Raw genomic sequence first — 20311 nt, forward strand, 5'->3', positions numbered from 1 at the left:
CTAGAGAAGGATACCTATGTGCAAAATATAAAAACACTAAAGACATCTATCTGATGGGATGTTTCAGGGCAGTGGTCCCCAACCTTTTCGGCACCAGGGGCAGGTATCATGGAAGACAATGCTTCCACAGACTGTGCGGGGGTTTGGGATAATCCAAGTGCATCACATTTATTATACACTTTATTTCTATTACTGCTACATCGGTTCCAACTCAGATCATCAAGCATTAGATCCCAGAGGCTGGGGACCCCTGTTTTAGGCAATTAGACAAAGCAAAGGAGAGAGGTCTAGGGGTTGGACACAGGACCATGTGCTTCATAAAGGTTGTATCCTGGGCACAGAGTGCTGACTTTGACTGTGAAGAGATCACTAGAAGCCTTTGGTTGAATACAGTAAGTAGAGAAGCGGAGGGGTGGCTAGATATACCTTTTCAACATTATTCCTCTTCCTTGTGCCCCTCTCCCACCTCCTTAAGCTCCTAAGAGGGTAAGGTTCCCCATAGCAGATTTCTGAGACTGAATCCACCTGTGATTAGCAGAAAAGAAATAGGCAATCAACCAATCCCAAAGCGAAAGGACTGAACTGCTTCCAAGGTAACCATACGTAACTTTTAAAAAATCCAGAGAGGCATGAAATTCAAATGAGATGGCCAGTTCACAGACTAGTCATCAAATTAACATTTTCAGTATCTTGTCAGTCCCATCTTTCTGCAACATCCTCACACCGGAACTCCCATTCCCTACTTCTGTTATTTGCCAATCTTTACAGGAAGCAGTGGCGCACGCCTGCAGAGAGATAGGGGCTGGAGAGTCAGGAAGGGAAAAGAGGAGAACTGAATGCAAATACATATTTATAATTTGTCAATTAGCCTCTCCCTTCAGTTCTGAACAGCTAATCCCGTTTGAGCTGGTGAGCTAGGTTCTCTGGGCTCAGGTCTCTGACAGCTTTGATTAGGAATGGATGAGTGAACTGTGGTACCCAAAGGTGTGAAGCAGTGAAAGGCATGTCAGAGCATCGGAGAGAGTGCACCGACTCAGCGCCCCTCCCTTTCCCAGCTTATCCCACAAAAGGTGGACCTGCTAAGTTAAAATCCAGCGTTGTCTCTCCACTTTCTCCTTATGACGTAATGGATTATCATTGGATCCACTGTCAATGGATCCCTATGTTCTTCCACACCCCTAGTCCCACCATTCTTAGCTTATCATACTGAATCAGAAAACTTTTATTCCCCCAAAAATACAGGAGATACAACACAGAAGATAAAAGAGCCACAGATATTACCCAAATTTCAAATTTTATACAATTTCCAGTCATTCACCAGTCCTCTCCCCATTCTCATCTATCACCCTGAATTCAGTTATTGCCAGGTCATGGAAACACTGGCAGGTCATTTCGCATCTTTCCTGTGCCCTCAATACATTTACAGGAGGGGATCTTAGAATACCCTAAGTAAAATATATCTTCCCCACAGTGCACAAGCACATTCAGACAGAAACAGCACACCATAATGGGGAGGCTCATTCCGGATTTAGAGGAAGGCAGGCCAACTCAGAGCAATCCCCAACCATCAATCATGAAATACCTTGAAGGAAAAGGAGAGCCCTCGATTTTTTTTATGTTGTTGTTTAAAACACCATTATAATCTGGACTGTATTCATCAGAATCAACAATTTCCCAGGGATATATGAATATTTCAGAAGGCAAATTGATAGTTATAATGATAAAAATAAAATGATCTCTACCTTTACTTCTACCTACAGAAATGAAGGTCCAATTAAGTAGAGGAAGCATGGTGTCCACCATGGAGGCGGCAGGAGAGAGAAAGAGAGAGCAGGGAGAGTAAAACATCAGCATGCTGCAGACACACAGAGAAATGTAACACACATAACAAACCCCACAACAGTAGTGGCAACAGCAGTACAACCTTGAGAAGGCAGCACAAGACAAATGCACAATGTGAAGCTTAAACAGTGTGACCAGCACATGCTTAAGCTTTTTCCCGTCAGCCTCTTCTCAAGTCCCATCCTTAGAGACAAGTCTGCATGCAGAAGCAATGCATAGCCTCGTGTGTGTGAAATCGTATGCACTTAACCAGACTAAAACTGTTTGGGCCACGTTTCAGAGAAGCGAAGTTCTCCTGTATCTTCTCAATGTTAATATGAGTCATGAGGATCCAGAGTGTAACGTACATGTACGGGTGGTACACACACAACATACACAAGCATTTCCACATATATTTATAGGGATCGAAAACAAATCCCGGAGACTCAGTGAGAACCAGACAGATTTCTCTTTCTTTCACGTTGAAGGAATAAGGAAAAGGAAGGGAGGTAATCATCATAAGGGCAAGAATGGACAAGGGGTGGGAAATGAAAAAGAATGAGAGGGGGAGGGATGGGGTCAAAGGACCTTCTTAAAAAACTTAAACTGAAAAATTGCACCTTAAAATCTTAGTGGCACTGACGACCCGGAAGAATTCCGCATCCTTTCTTGAAAGCCTTTCTAAAGGCGGATTCACAATACCCATGTTTGTCACTACGTCATTGCCTAAAGACTCTTTTTCTAGAAGTTTCCTGACTTACCCCTGCCCCCCAGAGCACGCATCCATGGGTGTGTCTGAATTCTCTACTCTTAAATGCTTCAGTGCTGGGCAAGAAGTTGAATAGTAGGTGGAAAAGTGGGGAAGTTACACACCAGAGGTTCTCCAGATACTTTTCACACTAGGGTTGGAATTTAGCCCTCCAAAATGCCCGTGCTGTATCAGTGGGTTGAAATAAGTCAGGATTAAAGAGGTCGCCACCAGCCTGTCTCATCAACCTAGACTCTACCCTATGACATCAGCTGTATGAATACCCTCAGACCTCCAAGCCACTAGAAAATCTAGAACTCTTAAAGGGCAGCTGGGAGGACGAGACAAGGAAACGTAGAAGCATCTTCTCACTGGGACTCTGAGGACCTGCTTTTCCTGGTGGAACCTGTTATCAAAGTGGGGCCACTGAATTCTAGCATTCCTAGAGAGTGGGTTATCGCACTCTGTAGAGATATGCGTAACTCTCTCAAACTATCCGGATATACTTGGTTGACATAAAGAGCGCTCCTTGCTCATACTCACCTCATGGTAACCTGCTGTGGGGAGACAGCGTCCCTCACTCACCTACGAGAATGGAGAGGCTTCACCCCAACCTCTTGCTGGAGAATTCAACCAACCCCCTCTAGCTCTGTTCCTTGACATCTGCTCTATACGAGATCGTGTCTTCACTGAAATGTCCAATATCCACATCACAGGTCGTGGCTCAGGTCTAGAGGATACAGTTTTATTGGGAAAGTGTGCTTCCTTCTATCCTGCTTTATCAAGTCAGATATACCCTCAACTGTCCACCTCCGCAGCTTCCTGGACAAAACTTCCCTCAGACCTGGGTGGTTCCTTGATCTGATCATATACTCCTTTTTATGGCAACACTGTCTGATGAATCCTGTGTAAGAAAATGGGGGTGTCGGGGACAGGGCAATTGCCCTTCAGTGCCGCCCCACCCTCCTCAAAAGACCAAGAAAATCAGCAGAACATGGAAATACACCTCCTCCCCTTCTCTTTGGTCCTTGAACACAGGCAGTGAGTCCCATGTGTATTTTGAAAAGAAATAGACAAGAGAAATTAAAGTACAGTCTTTCGGGGTCAGGGCCAGGCCAGGTAGACCAATCTTGCAATCACCCCAAAACGCAGAAGAAACACAATAGTAGCAATTGAACAGTGACGAAAAAGACAATTTGAAGTAGGCTCAGTTCTTGAATCCTGATTTAGGCTGATAATATGGAAAATTTTTATTTAGGAGAAAAAGGCTTCATTCACAGCCCACCCTGTGCTTAGCTGAGCTGAATTTCCTGCTCAGTTCATTCCCTGCATAATTGAATATTTTAGGTTGCAGATGCGGAATTTACAGATCTTTATATGCCGTTTTCTTCAGGGTGTATAATGAGTTAGAACCCTGCCATCAGGACATTAGCATGTTCTTTCAGTGGTTTTGCTTTTATACAAAATTGAAAACAGTCAAATCCCCAAGGGCTTCCTTTGACCACTGGAGGTCGAGGTGGGGGTGGGGTGGGGGTAGTGGCTAAGGCTGAAAGTCATTACAATGGGCAGGGGGATGGAGGGGAAGACAAAAATCAAACCTTTACTCAAGAGTGAAATTCAGAGAAGCCCAACGCCTCTCCCCCAACCTGGGGCCCCAGCATGAGGCTTAGGGAAGAAGTTAAACGCTCTGGTGCTCTGAAATTAGCTTCATTCACCCCCATTATCGACACCGTCATGGCTTGTTTCATGCTTCTCTCTGGGAGGCAGCCCAGCAGGGCCAGCGCCCAGGATGACAAATGGGGGAGTGGAATGGAGAAGCCAAGGGGATGATGGGGGTGCAGAGGGAACCTCGATGCGATGAGAAAGGTGCCCCCCACCCCACCCCACCACAGGGTGGCCCGGCCCCCAGCCTGGCCCCTGGCAGGAGAAACAGGCAGCAAACGGCCTGCAGGGGATGATGCGGGCTCTCAGCAACCAGCCAGAGGCATGAAGGCAAGCAGTTCAGGCAGCTGCAGCACCGTGAGCCTAGAGCACCTACCTTGTTCACTCATCATGAGGTGGGAGAGGCCTTGAAGGAGGGGGAGAAGAGAGGGGAAGGAGAAAAGAAAGAAGACAAAGTTAGAACCCCACATGGAAGGCCATCTCCCCTTAATGCCCGAGCAGGAGTGGCGGGGGGCACCCACATGTACGCAGGAGCATGCAACGAGCCCTGAGATGCAGGGCAGGGTGTCCGGGGCCATCCAGTTCAAGGACAGTCTTTTGTTTGCTGAACCTGCGGGCCACATCGCCACTGATCTATGCAGTAGGTAGGATTTGAGACAAATCTATGAGACATTAGGTCCCTTGGGAAAGAGACTCCAGATGTGGGCAAAGTAGGTTTCTTTCTTTCAAATAGCTTGCAATAGAAATTCATACAGTGATCACTGTAGAAACTTTGGAAAATTCAGAAGAGAAAGAAATCAGTTGTAGTCTCGCATCCAGAGTTTACCATCCAACACTGTCCACCCTAGATACAGTTGTCTTTTCTACAAAAATTGAACCACACTGAACATACCACATGGGTGTCTGCTTTCAAGTTAGACAGCTTGAAACATCTCCGTATGATCCTGACCTTCGCCCAGCGACGACCACATCCCTTCCCTCCAGCACCAACTTTTCCTAGAAAGTCCCTCATGTTTGATCACAGAGGCCTAGCCGAGCACTGAAAGGATTAAAGAAGGTACACAAAGTCCCAATAAATAGCACAACCTCTCGCTATGTTCTTACTGAAGTCCAGCAAGGCTCTTAAGAACTCATTACTTCAAGGAAAGCATAAGCCCTGATAAACCTATTAAAAGAAAAGATTTCCAACCAGTAGCCAACTGTGCTGGCTATCTGCTGTTCCACTGTTTTTATTATTGCTGGAGATATTTGGAGATCCTTTCCCCAGAGTAAAATTCAGGGATATAGGGGATTAATAAAGGAGAAAAATCTCTAGAATATGGAAATCTCTAAACATTTTTGGAGATTACTAGAGATTTAGAAAAGTAATCAGAGACAAAATATGGGTCAAGCAACTGACTTTTTAAAGATCAATGATATATTAAATACATAGATATACCATGTGCCATAAATGTCATGGAGGCATTTTTCAACAAATTTCATTAAACTATAGTCATATTTTAAATGCACATTTCTGACATTCATTTCTCAAGGCCTGGCATATTAGTACTCATGGAGGAATGGAATCACGCCAAAGCAAGTCATTCTCACGTTTTATTTAAAAAATTAACTATTGGTCGTTTTGGGGAGGGGATAATAAGAAAGACGCATTGCAGGCAGACGCTTTACCGTCTGAGCCACCAGGGAAGCCATAATAAGAAAGAAGAAAGGATTAAGAAACCTCGGCAGAAGTGACTGTTCATAAAATGCCTGGAGTTTCTGGAGCAAGCCATTGCCTTCAGCATCCAAATCAAGCACACTAAGAGGGAGGGCCTGAGGCAGACAGGTGGGGCATGTGGGAGGGGGAAGAGGAGGAGAATAGGTGTGTGAATTCACAGGGCAGTTGTCAAGAGCAAGAAACGAGAATAGGAAGATCTAAAGAGGTCCCTAAGATGCAGGTTAAAAATAAAAGGCAATAGTACTATAGTCGGAGAAGGCAATGCACCCCACTCCCGTGTTCTTGCCTGGAAAATCCCAGGGACGGGGAGCCTGGTGGGCTGCCGTCTGTGGGGTCGCACAGAGTCAGACAAGACTAAAGCGACTTAGCAGCAGCAGCAGCAGCAGTAGTACTATATTATGCACTTGAAGTATAAATGCTAGAGATAGATCTTAAATGTCTTCACCATAAAAAAGAAATGGTAATTATGTGATGAAATGAAGGTGTTTGCAACCTGTATCTAATTAACACAGTTTATATGTTAAGTTTACACAAAGTTATATGTCAATTATCTCAATAAAGCCGGGGGAGATATTTCTTTTTTTTTATTATTCTGTTAAATGGGACTTTTTTTTTTCCATTTAGACCTTTTATTTTATATTGGAGTATAGCAGATTAACAATGTTAATAGACATCAGTGGACAGCAAAGGGATTCAGCCATACATATACATGTATCCACTGAGGAGATATTTTTTAAAAGAAAAGACCAATATTTTACACCTGTAACTGAAGAAGAAATGGGATACTTGATAGCGAGAGGGTATTCAAAGCCAAGGAGAAACCCCTAGAGTCGGGTCCCATTTATGTACCACATGTGGATCTTTAAGGCAGTGTTTCCCAGAGCACGTTTCACTGACACCTGCATTAACCACCTGGGGATACTTACTAACAGCAACGTTCCTGGACCCCACCCACGTCCGAATGAGTTAGAATCTCGGGGAGGAGTTGGGGAAGGACCTGAATTTTGAATAAGTTGCACTAGTGATTCTCATGCTCACTAGGACTTGCGAGCTACCCCTTTAGAGTGACACATAAATCAAATTTTGGTAAATTAAACTGTATGATAAATGCACTAAGAGGAACTGGATATTTAATGGAACCCTACGGTGGATCTATGTACTTATCGGGTTTTATTAAGCTACATATGTAGTTGCAGTCTTGTGATTAAAATAAATGTACATATTCTTCAACTTATAAAAAATCTGAACTAGAAATATTAGGCCAGGAATGTAAATCTGGGATCCTGATGTGTTGTAGGCAACAAAGCAAAACAGACAGAATCAAGTGTAAGAAGAAATAGCACAAGACAGGGGAGAAAACTGTAACCATAATGTGGTTTGAGTTTTATTTTGCTTTTTGAGAAGGGGATTTTAATCCACTTTCATGAGCTTTTACATTAGTATCTCCTCTTATACAAATCTACCCCCGAGGATTGCAGAATTAAGAACTGGAAAGCAGGAATTCCAGAGGGTCTAGGTCTATTATGAAATTCTGTTTCTCCCCTTCCTTCCACTCCCAAACACTCCTACTTGCTGGAAAAAGGCCTCAAGTCCCCACCAAAAGTGAATGGAAGAAATGACAATCAAACGAGTCCAGTACCTACTGTAGGTAAACACTGCATAAGGCACTGAGACGCAAACAAGTGTGGTACAAAGTCGCCAACCTCTAAGAGTTTAGAGTCTGATTGGGAAGGTGTGTGCACGCGTGTTTACATTTACACACACATACAAAGTCATACATAGACATACATGCACATAGGGTACCTGACAGTGAAGGATAGGGGCTAAGATCAAGGGCCTCAGATTTGAATCCCACCTTCGTTATTTTCTAGTTTGTGACACCAGGGAAGTTGCTACACGTCTCTGTTCCTTGACTTCCCATCTGGAAAATTGGGATAATTATCATGCCAGATTCAAAGTTTGTTTTGAGGATTAAATAAATGAATGTATGTAAAGCAGGGCCTGTACATGCTAAGGGCTACATAAGAGTTACTGCTGTTATTTTTAGACTGTAAAAATATACTGATGTGTGAGACAACGTGAAGCCTAGTGTCTGACACACAGGAGGTGCTCAGTGTGTATTTTGTGAGTGAATGAGGAACAATTGATGGGTAATTGTTAAGTGTCAAACAACTGATTCAGACAATAAGATCCGTAAGGATTGTGAGGAGGGCCCTGGGTGTACAGCAAGAGTTTCTGGAGGAAAGTGAGATTTAAAATCCATCTTGGAAGACAGTTTAGGATTGAGAGCAATGAAGGACATTCCTGGTAACACCACTAGCTCCCAAGACCACTAACTGCTTTTGTAAGGATTCTCCTGTTGCCTTTCTGGAATACCTAGGACACTGCCAGGCACATGGTAGGTATGTAACAGATGGTGTAAAAATAACAATTAGATCAGATCAGATCAGTCGCTCAGTCGTGTCCGACTCTTTGCGACCCCATGAATCGCAGCACACCAGGCCTCCCTGTCCATCACCAACTCCCGGAGTTCACTCAGACTCATGTCCATCCAGTCAGTGATGCCATCCAGCCAGCTCATCCTCTGTCATCCCCTTCTCCTCCTGCCCCCAAACCCTCCCAGCATCAGAGTCTTTTCCAATGAGTCAACTCTTCGCATGAGGTGGCCAAAGTACTGGAGTTTCAGCTTTAGCATCATTCCTTCCAAAGAACACCCAGGGCTGATCTCCTTTAGAATGGCCTGGTTGGATCTCCTTGCAGTCCAAGGGACTCTCAAGAGTCTTCTCCAACACCACAGTTCAAAAGCATCAATTCTTCGGCACTCAGCCTTCTTCACAGTCCAACTCTCACATCCATACATGACCACAGGAAAAACCATAGCCTTGACTAGATGAACCTTTGTTGGCAAAGTAATGTCTCTGCTTTTGAATATGCTATCTAGGTTGGTCATAACTTTCCTTCCAAGGAGTAAGCGTCTTTTAATTTCATGGCTGCAGTCACCATCTGCAGTGATTTTCGAGCCCCAAAAAATAAAGTCTGACACTGTTTCCACTGTTTCCTCATCTATTTCCCATGAAGTGATGGGACCAGATGCCATGATCTTCATTTTCTGACTGTTGAGCTTTAAGCCAACTTTTTCACTCTCCTCTTTCACTTTCATCAAGGGGCTTTTGAGTTCCTCTTCACTTTCTGCCATAAGGGTGGTGTCATCTGCATATCTGAGGTTACTGATATTTCTCCCGGCAATCTTGATTTCAGCTTGTGCTTCTTCCAGTCCAGCATTTCTCATGATGTACTCTGCATAGAAGTTAAATAAACAAGGTGACAATATACAGCCTTGACGTACTCCTTTTCCTATTTGGAACCAGTCTGTTGTTCCACGTCCAGTTCTAACTGTTGCTTCCTGACCTGCATACAGATTTCTCAAGAGGCAGGTCAGGTGGTCTGGTATTCCCATCTCTTTCAGAATTTTCCACAGTTGATTGTGATCCACACAGTCAAAGGCTTTGGCATAGTCAATAAAGCAGAAATAGATGCTTTTCTGGAACTCTCTTGCTTTTTCCATGATCCAGCAGATGTTGGCAATTTGATCTCTGGTTCCTCTGCCATTTCTAAAACCAGCTTGAACATCAGGAAGTTCACGGTTCACATATTGCTTGGAGAATTTTGAGCATTACTTTACTAGCGTGTGAGATGAGTGCAATTGTGCGGTAGTTTGAGCATTCTTTGGCATTGCCTTTCTTTGGGATTGGAATGAAAACTGACCTTTTCCAGTCCTGTGGCCACTGCTGAGTTTTCCAAATTTCCTGGCATATTGAGTGCGGCACTTTCACAGCATCATCTTTCAGGATTTGGAATAGCTCAACTGGAATTCTATCACCTCCACTAGCTTTGTTCGTAGTGATGCTTTCTAAGGCCCACTTGACTTCACATTCCAGGATGTCTGGCTCCAGGTCAGTGATCCTTTGGTATCTCTGATTTTCTTGAAGAGATCTCTAGTCTTTCCCATTCTGTTGTTTTCCTCTATTTCTTTGCATTGATTGCTGAAGAAGGCTTTCTTAACTCTTCTTGCTATTCTTTGGAACTCTGCATTCAGATGTTTATATCTTTTCTTTTCTCCTTTGCTTTTTGCTTCTTTTCTTTTCACAGGTATTTGTAAGGCCTCCCCAGACAGCCATTTTGGTTTTTTGTATTTCTTTTCCATGGGGATGGTCTTGATCCCTGTCTCCTGTACAATGTCACGAACCTCATTCCATAGTTCATCAGGCACTCTATCTATCAGATCTAGGCCCTTAAATCTATTTCTCACTTCCACTGTTTGGGTGTTAAAACTAACACCCAAAAAAGATGTCCTTTTCATTATAGGGGACTGGAATGCAAAAGTAGGAAGTCAAGAAACACCTGGAGTAATAGGCAAATTTGGCTTTGGAATACAGAATGAAGCAGGGCAAAGACTAATAGAGTTTTGCCAAGAAAATGCACTGGTCATAACAAACACCCTTTTCCAACAACACAAGAGAAGACTTGATACATGGACATCACCAGATGGTCAACACTGAAATCAGACTGATTATATTCTTTGCAGCCAAAGATGGAGAAGCTCTATACAGTCAGCAAAAACAAGACCGGGAGCTGACTGTGGCTCAGACCATGAACTCCTTATTGTCAAATTCAGACTTAAATTGAAGAAAGTAGGGAAAACCACTAGACCATTCAGGTATGACCTAAATCAAAAATAACAATGAACACACACAAATGGTTCACAGAAGGAAGAAGTGAAAGGTGATCTTAAGGACCATTGTATGAAGGCCTGGAGTTTCCAGGCTAAGAAGAAAGGACTTGATCTTGCAGCTGATGGGAGACACCGACGGCTCACGGGCAGGAGAATGCCCTTGGGAAAATGACGTTGGGGAAGATCGTGTTGGCAATGGTGTGGACAGGATGGATTAGAGGGGAAAGAGAGAGAGGCACAGAGACCTGTCATAGGCAGAGGGCCGAAATTAGTATTGAGGCAGCAGGAAGGAAAAGGCGAAAAGGATTCAACAGGCTTTGGGTGACCGATGAGATGCTTCAGGGGACGAATGGATGGCAGACTGAGTGAGGCGCAGTCAGAGACAGGAAGGTGGGATGGAGTTGGGAGATGGATCTGGAATGAGGGTGATAATGAATTCTGTTTTAGGCATGATAAGCTGGAGAAACAGAAGAATCACTGAAGCAAAAAGTCTAAGGTGCATTTAACATTACAGGAATAATTCTGCAAGAGAGTCAGGACAAATGTAAAAGTGTATCATCTCCCCTTCTTGAAAGAGAAGAGTCTGTGCCCATATAAGTGAATGAAGCCTCAAATAAAAAGGGGCCAGAGCCCTGAGTCTTAATCTGGGAGGGATGGGGATTATTAAAGTACCCCAGAGTTTCTTTTTTTTCATGCATATTCCAACATTAAAGTAAAATTTTACATTCAAAACGAAAAAGGAACTATATGGCTTTCCAATATAGATACAGAAAAATAATGCTCAAAAAAAAAAAAAAAAAAAGCCTTCACTGAGGATATAATTAACAAGGAAGGAAAAGCAATCTATGCTAGCTGTGTGATATGTGTGTGGCTGATGAGAAAAAGAGGAGGGGGGCTTCTTGTTAATCTCAGAGACAGAAGGTCAGCAGCAGCCCCTCAGACCACACATCAGGCCCTGGCACTAGCACCTAGCTGGACTTGGAGCTCAGCATTTAATCTGAGCCTGATATTCAAGGGATGCTGAAAGACAAGACATGGGTTGGAACGGGGGGCTCAGGGAAGCAAAGGAAAACCCACCACGTTTGTCCAAAACAATCCCACCATGGGTTGTGGATTTCAAAAGACCTTCAGTAAAGCTTCGAAAGCAAATTCCATAAAATCTCATCTAAGGAGGGCAAGGAATAGGGACTGGCCTAGGACGAGCCTTTGATCATCAGAATATGGAGAATTTTCTACATAGAGTTCTTATGGAACTACAATGCCTTTAAAAAAAATTATTATAAAAATTAGAAAGCAACTGAAATGTCTCCTAGCTAGATGTCACACTCTGTCAAAGTGCTACCTAGTTGGGTTCAGGGACCATTCTGGATCCCATGAAGATGTCTGATATTTTTCATTCTTTCTTTCACTCTTTCTCCCTGGAGGAGGACATGGCAATTTCTAGTGCTGTCTACCTCACTTTCTGTGCCTATCTATCTGTGGTTCATGGGCTTCCCAGGTGGCGCTAGTGGTAAAGAACTCGCCTGCCAATGCAGAAGACATGGGTTCGATCCCTGGGTCAGGAAGATCCCCTGGAGGAGGGCACGGCAACCCACTCCAGTATTCTTGCCTGGAGAAGCCCATGGACAGAGGAGTCCCATGGATCATGGTCCACAGGGTCAAGAACAAGAAGAGAAAAAGACTGCCAATAGGTAAGACATACGAAGTAGAAAGTACCTTAGAACAGGCTGCAAATCCTATGTAGATTATATGCAAAATACACATATGGCCCTCTAAACTATGTTACACCTTTTGGGAAAATCCCTGTGGAGGTAGTTGCAGCTGGAGAGAATGGAATGGCTACAAAAGCAGTCATCTGTAAGCGGCTGTGGCCATTATGAAGCCTGTCATGAAAATGACTAATATAGAGAATAGAGACCATTTACTGGAACAGGCGAAGAAGATGCACTGTTCAGGAGGCAGGCCAGAAGTGGAAGGCCTCCATCACTGAAGCTAATACTGTTTCCCCCTTAAACCTGTAATAACCCACTCCCCTCTGATGGTTTTTAATCCTTCTTCCTTCCTTCATTCTGGCTGAGTAATTGGAGAAAGTATTTCAGGGGAGGGAGGAAGTCATTCATGGGGGAGGAGAAAAGATGCGGGAAGGAAAAAAAGCAAGTTATCTCTGCCAAGACTTCTCTCTCATTCACTTGCAGGATAACTTTTCTCCCCCTGTAAAATCCACACATATCATCTCTTTTTCCATACTGAAGTGGAGAAATGAAATGTCACTAATTGCTGTAAGTGCCAAGTGCCAATGTTGAATTTTTATGAAGCGACAAGGACTTTTAAAAAGAGTAATTACATAAAATCAGAAGGTAATGGAAACATCCACCCCAATATTTCCGGAGGAGCTAAGGAGATGGTGAAGGTAGCAAGGGGTGGGGCTTGACAAAAAGAGAAGCCCTCAGTGACCCTGTGTCTGCGGAGTGACCGTGAATTTGGAAAAGAGGGAAGGGGATAGAAAAAAATACGCATTGTAGCATGTTAAGCACTTAAAAGAGAGGAAATTCAGTTAGCTTGGTAAAAGGACAGAACTGTAACAGTGTCTAGTATTTGTTGACTGTTTAACATATACCAGACATGCTAAGTGTCACGTAACATTAAATACATCTCTGTGGGAAAGGCATTGTTGTAATGTAGATTTTACAGGTAAGGAAGCTAAGACCTAGAGCCAAAATCCCACTACTTAGGAAGCGGTGAAATGCAGATGCTAAACCAGCAGATGGATTCTCCAGGCTGCATGATAACTGTGATAACTACTAGCTACCCTGTCTTAATTCAGTGCTGGTGGAGAAGCAAGAAGACACATCTTGAACAATTCAGGACCAGAAAATAGTGCCTGGACATGAATTCAACTTCATTTATGATCCTGGTACAGCATGACTGAAGGAGCCCCCAGGGCAACTGTTTTAAATAACTGGTCACCGTCTCCCTCTCCTCCATCTCCATCCCCAGCTTCTACTAAAATATGAAGCTCTTCCCTTCCTGGGTCCTTTCTGGGGGTTACTAGGCCATTAAGAGATGTTTATTCCTTGGAAGGAAAGTTATGACCAACCTAGATAGCATATTGAAAAGCAGAGACATTACTTTGCCAACAAAGGTCCGTCTAGTCAAGGCTATGGTTTTTCCTGTGGTCATGTATGGATGTGAGAGTTGGACTGTGAAGAAAGCTGAGCGCCGAAGAATGGATGCTTTTGAACTGTGGTGTTGGAGAAGACTCTTGAGAGTCCCTTGGACTGCTAGGAGATCCAACCAGTCCATTCTGAAGGAGATCAGCCCTGGGTGTTCTTTGGAAGGAATGATGCTGAAGCTGAAACTCCAGTACTTTGGCCACCTGATGTGAAGAGTTGACTCATTGGAAAAGACTCTGATGCTGGGAGGGACTGGGGGCAGGAGGAGAAGGGGACGACAGAGGATGAGATGGCTGGATGGCATCACTGACTGGATGGACATGAGTCTGAGTGAACTCCGGGAGTTGGTGATGGACAGGGAGGCCTGGCATGCTGCGATTCATGGGGTCGCAAAGAGTCAGACACGACTGAGCGACTGAACTGAACTGAACTGAAGCCACTTCCCTCATTAAAATTCAACTCTGAACACAAACTGCACTCAGGCCCCTGTCATTGCACTGCCTTGTTCCTGAGGCCATCAGGAAGCCAAGCTTAAGATCTTTCTTCAGAGACAGGAATGGCACAAGGACGTGTGAGAAGGAAGGATGAAGACACGCAGCCACAGGCTGAGGATGTCTACTGCCCCGGGGCAAGAGGGAGAAGCTTAAAAGGAAGGAGGCGGGGCCTGAAGGAAAACTCCACCCACCTCCACAGCTGTGTCTCAGACCATCCCTTCCCCAGGCAATTCCCTGACCGGCATCATGACCTTCATCATGGACTTCAGTTTCCTTGTCCTACCTGGGGTTCTCCGGTGGCTTACAGAGGAGCCTTGACCTGCTTAGCATTTTGACAAATGACTTGGCTGAGAACATCCATGACATGCTGTCTGGATGTTGTAATGAACCAGAGCAGAAAGAAATATCTAACCCGTTAGCCTTGAGAATCAGGGTCCAAAAGATGTGAGTGGACAAAAGCAAAATTTAATTTTAAGAGGGTAAATAGAAAGTGTGGCCCTTAAGCACAACCTCCCACACTCCCCACAAACCCTCAAAAAAATCACAAGTAAAAAGAAGGCACCAGTTCCACTTCTTCTCAGCACTGACTACCAAAGTTAGGGTCTGGGTTCAGAGAACATTGCCATATATTAGGAGGGGCATTAAGGAGGTGGGAAGGTCCATGGGAGAAGAATCGGATGGTGGGAGTTCCAAAAGCACGTCACATGCAGAATGGCTGAAGGAACAGCTGTGTACAGCCCAAACAAGAGAGCTAGATAAGGACATGAGTGCTGCCTTCAAACATTTTTAAAGTTGCACATGCAAGTTAAAAGAGCAAGTACATTCAGCAAGATGAGGGTGGAATGACAGGGGACGCGTCACTTGCCAGAATGCCATAGAAGAGAGTCACAGTGAGGTTTTAGAAGATAACTAACAACTATTCCAACTCCAAGACATAGAGTTTCTATGAACCAAGCTGACCTCTGAAGAGGCCAAGCAACTCCTTACTGAGATGAACCATATGAACCTGCTGATATGTGACTGGTTTTGACCTACAAAAATGACAATTTTCAATGGTCCAAACTGATATCCAGAGAACACCACCCCTAATCAAAAAGGTAGTCATGAAACAAGGCTTTGCCGAATCACCCAACAGCAGTCGTGAACTGACACTGACACTTGGGAAGTTCAACCGTTTGCATTCACGATGTTGGCTTTTCCACAAGCCCTGCACAATACTAGGGACAGAGTGAATAGTTGGGCTGATGATCGTGATGGCGTCCAGAGGAACACCTGTTGCTAGTTCTCTAGGGCAAGCGCTTCTGGGTTGGTCCCTCCATGATGCCACCACACTCCATCCTCGGCAATAAGCCCTGTGCAGGATGTTACTGTATTAGCTCACTCAGTATTTGCCTCTAGACCAACTCTGTTCTTACAGCATGGTGCCTGGACTGAACAGGAAATATTTCTTCGGAGGCATCCATGAGTCACCCATGGCATCTATATGGCATAGCCACAGGGAAGAAGAAAGAATGTCTGCAGCCACCTTCTCAATCTGGCCTACCTGGGAGGGTGGGGGGGCAGGGTGATGGAGGTGGGGTGGGGTTTCTTTTTCATGAATATCATGAAAGAAAGAGAGAGAAAGTCAAGCATGTCACTTCAAGGGTTAAAAGTGAAGTCGCTCAGTCATGTCTGACTCTTTGCCACCCCAAGGACCGTATCTTACCAGGCTCGTCCATCCATGGGATTTTCCAGACGAGAGTATTGGAGTGGGTTGCCATTGCCTTCTCCAGGGGATCTTCCCAACCCAGGGATAGAACCTGGGTCTCCTGCATGGCAGGCAGATGCTTTACCATCTAAGCCACCAAGGAAGCCCCTAAGGGGTAAAGAATCAGCAATTATGGCTTCTAGAAAAGACTCTTCCCAAAGAAGAGAAAGTCCTTGCTCTCCAAATGTTATGAACTTCTCTAAAATAGCTCTTTATTCAAGAGTGACATGAAGCTGGAAAGGACTTCGGATATGTTACATGAAATAATTGTGTCCAACTAGGCCATGGTGTGCTGGATTTTAAAAATCCAGGGATGAATTTGACAAAATCAAAGCATGGCCCCACGTCAAATACACCAATTGCACACATACAAAAGGGAAAGAAATGGCTTAGCAGCAGTACACGTGAAATAGTAGAAGTTCTCAGTGATGTTAAGTTCAATTTAATACTGTAGTCATTATATAAAAGTAAGGTCATTAATAGATGTAGGAAGTCTAGAAAAAAGGAGCAGTGTAACATGAACCGGTTGCAACGTGTCCATGAACCTGTATGTGGTGTGGGCAAGGATGCAAAGAAAACTGTCATTTTTCAGAGAACAATGACCTGGATGAAAGAACTTAAAACCCTTGTATGAGAATGCCCAAAGAAACTAGAGATGTTTTGGCCTTTAGAAAAGAAAATCCTTAAAGACAAAAGCCCTGTCTTCAAACACTGGGAGTGTAATTAGATCTATTCTGTGCGTCTCCAAGGGCTGGAAGCAATACAGGTGGTGAAAGCTATAGTGACTCAGAATAAAGAAGAGCTTGTGAACATTCAGTGCTGCTAAAACGGAATGGCTAAAGGAGCAACGAGTTCCTCATCATTGCAGGGGTTCAGGTCTGAATAAGCTCATATGGAAGAGATTCAAAACTTAGGTGCACAGAGAGCTCAGCAACTTTGGGTCCTTTCCATGTCTGAAATGCTGATTCTAATAACAAAGCTTATGAGCACATACAGGATGCCAGGTAGTGGGGTGCAGGCATACTCTGTTCTCAAGAGTATGGCTCTCCCTGTCCTTCTAGCCCACAGTGGCCAGTGTGGACACATGGGGGACAATAAACAGCTGGCTATTGAATAGGATATTATGAGGCAGGCTCCACTAGCTCTGTGATCTAAGGTGCCATGGGAACTCAGGCGAAGTGGGGATCATTCATCCCATCCTCCCTTCCATCATGGGAGGTATACAATAGTGGTTAATACTGCTGCTTTCAAGTCCCTTCACTTTCCTTGAAAACATGGTTTTCAAACTTTGGTCCTATCAGATTACCTAGGAGCAACGTCTTACTTCAGTTAGACTGGATCGCATTCATTAGCTTTCCAGGTGACTTTAACTGTTTTATTATTTATTTGGCTACACAGGGTCTTCGTTGCAGCAGGCAAACTCTTAGCTGCAGGGATCTAGTTCCCTGACGAAAGATGGAACCAGGGCACTCCACACTGGGAGTGCGGAGTCTTAGCCAATGGACCACCAGGAAGTCCCCGGGTAATTTTCATGTTTACCATTGCTCTAAATAATCCAAAATCTGAATGCAAATCCCAGCCCTGTCTCTTGCTAACTGGGATATTAAGCAAGTTAACTATTCTGTGCCTTTTCCTGTAAAATATCTGCATGTCACATGTAAAGTATCTTAGGATCACTGTGACAGTCACACGCAACCACACACAAAGAGCACTTCTGAGAGCTCATGGCACACAGGAAGGGCTGGGAAGCTTGTAGCCACTGCTGTTATTCAGGAGACTGGCATATCTAGGCCCTGTCTCCTCCACACCCCCACCCTCCCGTCTCTTGCCAACAGCACTTCTCCAGGAAGCCGGCAGCTCTAGGAGACCACCTGCCCAGGCATCCTCAGCTGCCTGCCTCCATGGTCACGGTCGGCTAAGTGACCCCACAAGGGCACCCACTGTCCTCAACACTCAGCTGCTAGTTCCTGAGGCCCAGCCCCACACACTGACTAGCTTAGCCCCAGTCCTTTCTAGACTTCTCGAGGCAGGTTGTCAGAATGAGAGGGTCTCCGAGGCTGCCATAAATAGGCTGGTGACTCAGCTGAGTTACATGGATGTTCTGGGGCCTCCGTTTTCTCTCCTACACAAGGAAGAACTGGTCCAGAATAGTTTCTCTTTGGTCTCACCAATGGCATTTTGAGCAGCACAGTCTTCAAGTGAGACTCTCCCATATATTGCAGCACATTTAGCGTTGATTGGTCCTTCCTCCTAAATGCCACCAATGGTTCCTTATCACTGGCACAGCAAATATCCATACCACACCCATGGCAGGGACAGTACTAACCCACTGAGACTATAGGATCGCTTCCAGGCCTTTTCCAGCTCTGACCTTGCCCTCCAGAACAGAGAAACAAAATGGACCACAGCCAGCATGCTGGTGAGTCGGACTTGCCACGACAGTAAAGGAGGCAACTTTAAAAGGCTCTACAAAGAGGCACCAGGGCCAAGTGATCTGCTTCTTCGAGTTAGCCAAAGCTGGAGGCACGCTGGGACGCGGCTCCTTACTCACACTTACTCATCAAGAACGGCCACGGGAGCCAAGGGGGTCTTCCCGGGCCCCAGCCGGGCAATTGGCTGGGAGCTGAGCGCTATTAGCCCAGCCAAGGGCCCCTTTCCAATCCAATTACGCACAGCAGTGCTGGATTTCCTACAGCCTGCAGCCTCCACTGAGCTGAGCCCAAGAGATGGGCACTGAATGAACACAGAAGGCTGAGTTACCTTCTGTCTCGGGTAAGCCCCAATAAAAAGCAGCCTGTCTTTCAAAGGAACGTGGGGTAAAGTGAAAAGCTGATTCTGGAGCACTTTCACTGAACAAGCATTTACTCCATGCCTATGATGTACTGGCATTGTTCCAGGCCAAGACCATACAGTAGGGGAGTGTACCTTCGTGGAGCAGATGCTCTAGATGGAACTCCGTATGAGACATCCCCAGGGCCAGACACATCAACGTTTGCATCCTGCTCCACCACTTTTTACTGGGTGGGGCTGATGAGTTAGCATTCCTGAGAGTTTGTTCTTGAGTGAAGTGGGTCTAATAACAGGATCTTGGACACGTCAAAAGAATTAACTGGTAGACATGAAAACTTAGTACTTTAGTGCCCTGCTCAAAATACAAGCTCAATAAATGTCAGATGTTTTTCCTAATAAGTAAGAGAGAAAAGCAAATGGGACTGTTGCCCAAAGGAACAGGAAAGAAAAGACAAAAAATATACCGGGCAGCACTGGAGTTGGGAACCACCAGTCTCTGGCAATGGAAGATATGACATTTTCCTGAGTCCTTCTTCCCAAGGGGGCTTAGTTACTGGCCTAATCACAGATCCTCAGAATGGAAGAAGCCTGAGAGGGCATTTGATTTAAATAAACCTGATACCCAGAGAGGCTTATGATTTACCTAAGGCCACACAACTCCTGGGGAAAGTGAGAGGCAAAGAGAGTCAGAAGGACAAAGCAGAGATCCCAGACTGCATTTAAATCCTGATGCCTGCCATACTTGCTTCTGGCCTGGGGCAAAGGATATAATGTTTTAAAGACCAATATTTATCATCTGTGAAGTGGTGGAGGCCTGGCACGTGAGGGGCCCTCTCTACATATCAGTCCACTTTCTACCCTCTTACTGGGATGTCTTGGCCTCACTTGAAAGCGGTGCTTGCCAGGATCCAAGCTGGCGGGACCTCTTTAGGGACCTCTTTACTGAAAGCATAAAGAACAGGATGGATGCGAGAAAGTGTGAGATGAGAAGACAGCAGTTTAGAGGGGTCTACAGCAGAGGAGAAGGGGGTGGCCGAGGATGAGATGGTTAGATAGCATCACTGACTCAGTGGACATGAGTTTGAGCAAACTCTGGAGATAGTGAAGGACAGGAAAGCCTGGCGTGCTGCAGTTCATGGGGTCACAAAGAGTCAGACACGACTGAGTGACTGAACACCACCACAGCTGAGGAAGCATGCCTCTGAACAGTGAGGGGCAGCAAGACACAGGCAAAAGAATGTTTTATTTTGCTTTTAAACTTCTCTAAGTATTTTCAGTTGTAAAATGGAAACACATGTGGAAAGAACCAAATGCGATAACTTACAATAGTAGCTAATTAATACATTGCTTACTCTGTGCCAGGCACTGCTCTAAAGACTTGACTTGCTTGAGCTTATTTAATCTTCACAATAGTCCCATGAGATAGG

At 44.8% G+C, this 20311-nt stretch overlaps 1 protein-coding gene and 1 non-coding gene across 2 annotated transcripts in view; both read right to left on the reverse strand.

Moving 5' to 3' along the window:
- Window positions 1–20311, reverse strand: part of NRXN3 (neurexin 3) — a 1738078-nt gene that overhangs the window by 1673258 nt on the left and 44509 nt on the right. Inside the window, 1 exon segment of the mRNA XM_070378549.1 lies at window positions 4608–4637. Coding sequence (XP_070234650.1) covers window positions 4608–4637 — 30 coding nt within the window.
- Window positions 16126–16197, reverse strand: TRNAG-GCC (transfer RNA glycine (anticodon GCC)). Its single transcript has one exon. It is a non-coding gene; the product is annotated as a tRNA-Gly (tRNA).

This window comes from Bos mutus, chromosome 10, assembly GCF_027580195.1.
Source record: "Bos mutus isolate GX-2022 chromosome 10, NWIPB_WYAK_1.1, whole genome shotgun sequence".
NCBI classification, from domain to species: Eukaryota; Metazoa; Chordata; class Mammalia; order Artiodactyla; family Bovidae; genus Bos; species Bos mutus.